At 30.4% G+C, this 9,940-nt stretch overlaps 1 protein-coding gene across 3 annotated transcripts; it reads left to right on the plus strand.

Annotated features, from left to right (window-relative positions):
- The first annotated feature begins 4,626 nt into the window (after positions 1–4,626).
- LOC136209810 (uncharacterized) lies at positions 4,627–5,596 on the plus strand. Of its 3 annotated transcripts, none has more exons than XM_066001402.1 (3): positions 4,627–4,762; positions 5,041–5,282; positions 5,353–5,596. In XM_066001402.1, the coding sequence occupies exons 1-3, from the start codon at positions 4,628–4,630 to the stop codon at positions 5,474–5,476; spliced, it is 501 nt and encodes a 166-aa protein (XP_065857474.1). In that variant the 5' UTR covers position 4,627; the 3' UTR covers positions 5,477–5,596. The 3 variants fall into 3 exon arrangements, with proteins under 3 accessions (XP_065857474.1, XP_065857475.1, XP_065857476.1); XM_066001403.1 differs by having other exon boundaries at positions 5,356–5,596; XM_066001404.1 differs by having other exon boundaries at positions 5,359–5,596.
- The last annotated feature ends 4,344 nt before the right edge of the window (positions 5,597–9,940 follow it).

The following is a 9,940-nucleotide window of genomic DNA, read 5'->3' on the forward strand; positions in this document are numbered from 1 at the left end:
GAAAATTAAGCAAGATTGGCTTGGCTGTTTGTCCCGTTACTCGGCTATGAGCTGTCACATCACACATATCTTCAAAGAAGGTAATCAAGCGGCCGATCGTCTTGCCTGTTTTGGTAAATCTACGACTGCGCTTAATTGGTGGTCAACTACACCACATTTTTGTCAAGCTCTTGTTTTTGACGACCTTTGTAATGTTGCACATATTCGTTTTCTTTAATTTTCTCTTCCTTTGTAATTTTTCATTTTTTTAATAATATTCAGGGTTAATTAAGTGTATTAGGGGTGCCAACCTAGTTGGGATGTTTAACCTCTTAATCGCGTCTCAATCTTTCATTGAAAAAAAAATTACTTTAAATTACACTGTTACTTCTGATTACAATCAGTAATAATTTTATCTTTTAAAAAAATTATATTTATATTTTAACAAAACATAGGATATGATTCAGAAATCCTATTTGGGTTATGTGAATTTTTTTTATAATCGACCGGTATCAGTATTTTCTTCCGTCCATTCAAATGATGTCAATTTTCTTCGATATCAGTACTACTCTCGTCCATTCAGATGATGACATGTAAATTTAATTATTATGTGATATCATCTAAATGGAAGAACCAGTACGAGTTTCCACTCATAATAAAAATATTTACATAGAAAAGTTTTATTATGAAACTTCTATTATGTGATATATCGTGTTTAATGATATTGACTTTGTATTACTTGAGTTATTTTTATAAATTGTGGTTATTGGATTTGAAATAGAGCAATGTATATAAAAAAATATGTGTATATAGATGATTTGTTTACAAAATAAATTATTTAAATTACACTGTTTTTTCAATGGATTTAAATTATACTGTTAGTTTCTAGTTACAATCAATAACACTTTTATCACTTAAAAAAATTCCTTTTTTAATTAATAATATTTTTATCTTTTAAAAATATTATATCTATATATTAACATAATATATATTTTCAAATTAAAATACAATTATGTAAAATAAACTTAAACATTAATCCTTTTAGTCAAGACTCTTTTACTTTAGAAGTATCTAAAATTTCTGTGTAATATTGGAGAAATTATACTGTGGATCGGAACTAATACTGGCCCCTCCACTCAAATAATATCACATCAATAGTTGGATGATGTGACATTATCTGAATTGATGAGACTAGTACTGATCTCAATCTATTATAGAAATGTTCATAATATTTTCAATACTAATATACATTTTGTAAAATTTAAATATATATGTAATGTTGTAAGTTAAATAATTAAAATCATCGATACGGATAGCTCTAGTTTTGGCATCTTCAGGAGATTTCGGATTATGGATTAAGTTTTGGTTTCATTTTGTTTTTGGGGCCTAGACCCTTCCTCCTGTTCAAACAAAAAAAAGGGAACATGAATTTTTTAAAATTAAAAAAGTCTCTACAATGTAAAATATACATTACCCATTTTGGTAGTGAGATACTTTAGTTTAATTGGGCAACGACATACTCCATCTTTAATATTGTTATTGTTATTTGTTTTGATACCCAAACCTACCCTAACATAATCTTGAGTTTTCTTCAACTTTCAGGTTAAATTACATATATATACAACATTTGTCATATTTCAAATGTATAACTTATACATAAAACTCTTATACGATCTTTTGGAGACTTCCTACTAAATGGTACATCCAGTAATTGTGACTGATCAACTTGAAACGTCAACAATTTGACTTTCTTAAAAAATCAAAAGTTGACCGGTCAACGTGCTATGTCAACAATTTTAACTGTTATAAAGGTCAAATTGCTGACGTGACATGTAGACCGATCATAATTACCGACTATACATTTTAGTGGGGGGTCATCAAAAATTTGTACAATTTTATATGAAAAATTGAATGTTATACATCAAAATATAAAAATGGACAAAGATGGTACACCATGTATGTAATTTACTCTCAACTTTCCCTATCATTATTCTGTTTTTTTTTTTTTAAATTAGGTGCATAGATATATATTTAAATTCCAAATTCAGCATTATCCCAACATAAATACTCATTGCATCAAATAATGGTGCATCTATTTATATATATAGCATACCAATCAAATTCATGAAAACTTCCCATAGGAGAGCTGAAGCCTACCTTAATTTAGAAAATGCACCCCTAAATATTTTAGTTATATTACTTTTAAGTATTAAATAGCTTGCAAAGATTATTTGAAGAGTTTCTTTGAGTCTAATGCAAGCTTTTTTTTTAGCACTCTAAAACCTTACTAATCATTATATTTTCTTTTCCTTCATTTTTTTTTTCCTTTTTGGCTTCTGTTAAGCAAATATCATTTCAAACTTCTCATCCAAGCATACCTACTAGTATATAATTAATTTTCAACTTATATAATATAATAATATGGTTAATACCGATATTGTATTCGCCAACCGAGGTTGGTTTGCACGGTAAATACCTCAAGTCACTTAAGTTAGAAATTTCGAATTTCAATCTTATTGTATGCAATGGATTTTAATTAGCTGAGAGATCACCTACAGATTGTGTAAGAATGTTCATGATAAAAAAAACTCATCAATTCAATTCATTAATAAAATATATGACCATCTTCAAATGAAATGTTACATAAAAGAAAAAATATTATAAAGCTAAAGTAAAAATATAGGGCTTGCTATTTTTTTAATTTATAATTTTTGATAAAATTAAAAATTATATTAAAAAATACGTGTTGAATATTATAAATATTAAATGATTCAATTGTTTGATAAATAATAAAAATATCAGTCAATAATATTGCAACTTAAAATTTTAAGTTAAATTCTTATTAAAAATAAGTGATTTTTCTTACTTAACTAATTTTTTTTAAATTATATTATTAAACAAGTTAAAAATAAATATAAACACTTAATTTATTAATTTTAAGTGTTGAATATGGTTATCAAACACGCTCTTATATATATACTTTTCAAATAATTTAAACTATTTGAGTTAATTATAATTAAAATTTCTCGAAATATAATTTCTTGACACCAATTTCAAATCTATAGATATGGACCAATCTTAAATCATTGGGTCACCTGTTCTACCCATTTGAGGTTTTTGCCAACCAGTAAATGGGGATATGTCTGAATGTGGACATAGTTTAAAGGTGTCATCATGACAGGTCCTGATAATTTATAGCTCCTTGGCGAAATAAGAAATAAGGGCCCTTTTAATAAAAAAATTATACATAACCTATATTCAAAAAATCAATTGGGCCGTTTTGAAATCTAAAATGTCAATTATTTAAAAAATTTAAAACCTAAATAGTATTATATATGTAAATTATTCTATATATTTATAGACCTAAAAAAAAAATTTGGCCGCCTATAGCTCAGGGCCCTAGGCCGCCGCACTCACGGTCTAGATCCAAGACCGGCCCTATGTGCCCGTGCAGACCTTCCAGGATTACCTAGACCTGTCCACGGGTCCGGGTACCCGCCCGATCCGTCTAGACCCGTATCCATTGGACCGAGATTGGACAATGAAAATTGATCTTAGGCCCAGGCCCGGTAAAACCCGCCTATTTTCTGGACGGACTTGGAATCAATAAAAATAACATGGGCCAGCCCAACCCGGTCCGCCTATATATATTAACAATTATATATATATACTTAGGTGGGTTTATATGGGTTGGGCTTGAGAGTTGATTTTTAAACCCGAACCCAATAGTGGGCTAAACTGGGCTTGACTAAGCATTTTTATCTAAAAACCCAACACACCCGTCCTATGGACAGATCTAGGATTACCTTATACATAAACATTAGGGTTAAGGTGCAAAAATACCCTTAACATTTTGGGTCAGGAGCAATTTTACCTCTAACGTCTAAAATGGTGCAATTTTACCCATAATGTGGGAAGCCAAGAGCAATTTTACCTCTAATGTTGATAAATTGGGTCAATTTGAGAAATAATTCATCAAACTGTCTTCTCGGTCATGAATCTTGTCATCTACACTTCACACATGCGTTATTTTATCAGTAACAAATCACAAATATATGTTAGGATGTGAAAAAAAACAAAAAAAACAAAAAAATTCAAAAAATTCACCGAATTTATAAATATTAATCTCCAATTTTATTATTAAATTACAAAAAACATTATATCCTTTTTTTTAGAACAAATTGATATGCAATTGGTGCAAAATAAAGAAAAAAATTGACTGTATTTTATAATAGTGTTTGAAATTGATCCAATTTATCAACGTTAGGGGTAAAATTGCTCTTGGCTACAAACATTAAGCGTAAAATTGAACCATTTTAGACGTTAAGGGTAAAATTGCTCTTAGCTACAAACATTAAGCGTAAAATTGCACAATTTTAGACGTTAAGGGTAAAATTGCTCCTAACCCAAAACGTTAGGGGTATTTTTGCACCTTAACCCTAAACATCATACCCTTTTTTTTTTTTTTTTTTTTTTTGAAAAAAAAAAAGTGGCCATAGTTATGGTAGGAAGGTCACGTGATAACAGTAAAAAACAGGCTCTTGTCGTGATTGATTTCATTTTCAAAATTTGAATCCCAAATCCTGCTTCTCTTATAAATAGGTAAAAGACTTGGATCTTCACTCCTGTTTCTCCAGTACGCTCCAATATGACAACAACAACCAATGCCATGGAAGAAGGTGATTTCAGAATGAGAACCGTTCATTGCCTCAGAGGAAGATTGCTAGCAGAGAGACAAGCTTCTAAGCTTGCTCAACAACAAGCTCTATTCCTAGCCGATAAGGTACGTCTCAAACGTAGGTTAAATGGAGTTTAAATAAAGATTAGAAAATTTTGAAATAATCTCAATATTGAGATTGAGTATTTTTTTCATTTAAAGACCATTCAATAATTCTTGAAATTGCATCTCATACTAAGATTAAGATTAAGATTGTGCTGCTTTGTTTTGTACGACAAGACTAAATCCGCTCTCCCCCATTAATGATCGGGGTAAATTTATATCTAATCGTGCTAATTAAAGCCTAAAGGTAACATTTTTATTTTTTTATTATTTTCACACAGTTGGTAGAGTTAGAAGAGAGAATCAGAGAAGAGACCAAATTGAGGCAAAAGGCAGATAAGAAACTGAAATTGTTGATAAAAAAGCTTCAATCTTTGGAAATTTCAGCCACATTACACCTTCACTCATCAGATTCATCTGGGTTATCTTCTGCATCAGCATCATCAAAATCCCAAATTGAACACCAAGATTCATCTTCTTGTTCCAGTGCCAAGATTCAAGATTCAAATGCAGATTCTCAGAGGTATGTATCCCTAATTAATTTGTAATTAACTGTTCTTAATCCAATTAAATTTGATATTATGCAATTGCAGTAGTAGTTCAATCTCAGAAGAAGTTGCAGTGAATTTGGGGAAAAGCAGTGAGGAGTTGATTACAGTAAGTGAAGTTCTTGAAGCATTGAAGAATATGTTAGAGACAAGATACAGACTTCAATAGAGACATAATTAATTAATTAATTAATTTAGTAAAGGAAATTCAAGTTTTAGTGTATATGTAGGTAGATTAAACAAATAAATTTTGTTATGGTCATAATATACCAATTGTTTTTCAATAAAGTGAATGTAATTTTCATGATAAAAGTGCATGTGAAATGTGGAATTATTTGTGTTTTTTGTTGTGGTTGGTAATAGTCAGTTGATGTCTGTGAGTATTCACATGTCAGGTTGGATTTTTTGATTTCATCTTCAGTCATTATTTCCATGTTAAAAAAAAAAAAAAAGTTTAGAGTTTAGGGGTAGAATTATTATAGTGTCGGACACTCTCATGTTCGGGAAACACTAAAAAAAACATCTAACATTCTAAAATAAATACACTCTATTATGGAACTAATTGAACTAAAAGTTTAAACTGATAAGTTAAGGCTGAATTATAAATTCTATATTAATCTCTGATACACTTGACACTGTGTTTTCTTTAATATGAGGGTACTTTTAGAGCATTTGAAAAAAGGGCTTCTGAGTTATAGAAAAACGAATTTAGCTTCGATGTACCAAAAAAAAAAGTGCAATTTTGAATCTATCATTTTTCAAACGGTGCAATTTATAGCGTAATTAACGGAATGTAGGTTTTTTAAAATGCAATTTAATATTTTAACTATTTTTCAATTTTCGACGTTCTAACCATCCAATAAAACTTGAATTAACAACATTTGAAATTACATTGTTTACTAATAAACACTGGACATAAAATCACATTGTTCTATAAATATTGATTAAAGTCACTTTTTTCTCGATACCTATAAAATTAAATTTATACATTATCCTAAAATTTATTTATTTTAATAATGCAGTATCCCAAAAGCTTAGTGTGGAGTGTTTCATTTTAAATATATTGTTTTTATCATCTCTTATTAATATATTTTATGTATGAAGCATATATTCCAGTGACATGTTAAGAATAATAATAAAAAGTTTATGGTTCAGAATTTGTTGGAATTTTACACCAAAATTAGTGCATATTTTGTCCTATTTTCAGCAACTTTATTGGTCCTTGGACTCACCTCGTTAACATTATACAACTCATTTCAAAATTATGAAAAGCTTCACAAGATCAATAGCTTATTAGAAGAAGTACATTTGTATTATGGATCTGTGGCGCAACGGTAGCGCGTCTGACTCTAGATCAGAAGGTTGCGTGTCGTCAGGTTCAAATTCCACCATTTTAAAATCTCTCTTTAAGAAAGGCCCATTTGCAATTCATTGGGCTTATTTTTAGCACATTATCATATACAAAACCATGTAATATGGTTAAATTTCCATAATCTCTCTTACAAAAGGCCCATTTGCAATTCATTGGGTTTATTTTAGGACATTATCATACGGTCAAATACATGAATATCATAGCCTAACCTCTTCTCGGTCCTTTAAACTTGTAACTTTTTTTTATTTAGCCACCTAAACTTAGAGTGTTTCCATTTAGCCACTTAAACTCAACAAATGAGACACCTTTAGCCCTTATAAGCCTACATGGCACTTACGTGTCACTTGTTGCCTTTCCAGCCCCTTAAATTTGTAACTTTTTTTCATTTAGCCACTATAACGGTAAAATTTTACTTTAAGGCACTTACGTGTCACTTGTTGCCTTCCCAGCCCTTAAATTTATAACTTTTTTTCATTTAGCCACTATAACGGTAAAATTTCACCACTTAAAGTATCACGAAAACCCTCAAATCCGAGAAGATTATTTTATGGATGTCCAAATTATGGGGTTAGTTGTTTAATAACTTAATTGGTTATGATAAATTAATAATTGCATTTGACAAATTGCTAATTTTTTAAATTTTGATTTGGAAAAAAGAGACCAAAAGAGTTACAATATTTGAGTTTAAGTGGTTAAATGGGAAGGTCTAAAGTTAAAGTGGCTAAATGAAAAAGAGTTACAAGTTTAAGGGGCTAGGAAGGGGTTAGACCTTGAGTTTAAGTGACTAAATGGGAAGACCTAAAATTAAAGTGGCTAAATGAAAAAAAGTTACAAGTTATAAACCCTGGAAAATATATTCTAGACTTCTAATTTATAAATTCTAATTCTTAAAATATATTAAAAGTACTAATTTTACTAGTTTGACATAATCTAAATCTATGACTTACATAGTTGTAAATAATTTTTAAAACATGAATTTCTATGTAATTTTCCCATTATCATAAACAAAACCATGTAATATGGTTAAATTTGAATAAAATTTCATGATCCTCGCTCTAATCTAGGGGCATTTGGTGTAAACTCCAGAATCGAAATTGGAATGGAATTAGAATACTAGAGAATTAGAATTCGGAATCACTAATTGGGGTGAGGAATGGGAAGAATCATGTGTGTGATACAAACACTCCCTAAGTCTATCTAATTAGGTATGTTTGACAAGCTTAAAATTTATAAAAATAGGATGACTCGGTCCGATCTAATAATTGATAATATTTATTGTTATTATTATTAATTTATAAAATAAAAAAATATATAAAGTTAAAATTAAAATTTTAACTAAAGTTTAAGTTTTATTATTACTTTTTAAGGTGGTTTGTGTTGGATGGGTTTAGAATTTGATTCGAATCGAAAACTGTCTATTACTAGTTGAATTAGATTGATCATTTTTAAATGTAAGCCATTAAGCCTCACCCATACACAGTCTAACCCGATACATAAACTAGTGGGGCTTTGGTTAATAGAACTTGGTGTTCTTCATATTCAACCATATATTTATCAACAAACCCTAATAGCACATTAAGATCATTTAGAGAAATCATTTGGAAGTTGCCCATGATCCGAAATGTGTATTTTCTCTCCACGATAAGGTCCTTAATCTTCTCGTGGTGTTGGACGGTAGATAAAAATTCCAACATTAGCTCCCGATACGTAGGTTCATTCATCTCCACCAATTTCTCAAATCTACCAGCCTCAATGTATTACATATTGCTCCGTCATTTTAGCATTTTTAGACTATCCCAACAGACGGTTCGGAAAGCACAAAACTCCATAGATGAGAAGAAAAAAAGGCATAATGGATTTTGGCTCATGACTATGCCAAGATCTTGAAGAACTTCTCAGAAAAAACGACGATAGAGGAACTCGAGACATGCATATGAGATGTGCCTCAAAAAGAATGAAGGTGTTGTCATGCATTCGCTTATTTGCTCGAATCTAAGGCCTTAGAGCCTCCAATACATATGCCCCTTCATTTCTGTATATAACGACTATTAAAGCCAACGACTTCAAAATAGGAAATAGATTTTTCGGAAGTGTAGGTTGATGGAAATTCTTAAACATAGAAAAAATAGAAAGAAGAGTTTGATTACTATCTAGACCTCCAATATTTTGTTTGCAGAAGATCGTACATATATAACCTAAAAGTCTTTATTTGTTGAGTAAGAAAAGTGCCCGAGTCTACTGTCCAACATACTACATGGCTTTGTTTTAGTCCACAATTGTCTGCATCTTCATACAGTGTGTTTAGATCAATGTCAACATCCTTAAAATCTTGAGTGTCATTTTTTTTTTGTATAGTTAACAATGGTCGTGGGGATGTCTTTATGTGTGGGGAAGTAACCTTTATTTTCTTTGGTTTTCAGACAGAACGATTCATGTCTTCGTCGCTAGAATCGTCAGTCCAAGAAATGTCTAAAGAGGAAGAAATTTTAGGCATCTCACATAAAATGAGGATAAAAGATCACTCTACGACTCGAAACAAGGATAATCAGCCAAATAAGATTAAATGGGATTCGATTGAAATAAACAAAGCATTGAAAAAAAAGAAGAATTACAAAGCAAAACTAACTTGGAGATGAGAAGGTTCTTTTATTCTAGGATTCAAATGCCAATAAAATATAGTCTTTGTGCTTTATACGCGATAATCATTGAATATGAAAAGGTTCTCTATGACTCTACACAAGCTTATAACTTCTCACCCCTATAGGTAACCGTCAGTTTTACCTCAAACAGTTACGCATGCCTCAATCTGCAATAACTAAACCTTAGGATAAGAGGAAAGGATAGAAGTCATTAACCATCTCTTCACATTAATGTTTGAAATGGGAGTAAATGAGAGGACATCTATTTCAGACCAAGTCTAAATAGAAGTCTAATTGATTTTCTAAAACTCATCCAATTCTAAAAAACCTATTGACAAAGGAGAATCTCACAAGACTCGACTTGGTGGAAATTTCCCAATCATCGGTCTGAGGGCATAATTGTACTTTCACTCATAAAAACTTATGAATGAGTGATATCTACTTTCTCTCTCCACTATGTGAAATTCTATCTTCTTTACTTTGATTGGTTACTAACTTTAACATTATAATATATTCATGGGGCTCACTTCCATGGTTGTTCCACGCCTAGTCAGGAAGGGTGCCTGCTCGGACCAAAAGTAATATTTTTATAAAACAAAAATAGAAATTAAATCTCAAAAGA

Source organism: Euphorbia lathyris, chromosome 10, assembly GCF_963576675.1.
Source record: "Euphorbia lathyris chromosome 10, ddEupLath1.1, whole genome shotgun sequence".
Lineage (NCBI taxonomy): Eukaryota > Viridiplantae > Streptophyta > Magnoliopsida > Malpighiales > Euphorbiaceae > Euphorbia > Euphorbia lathyris.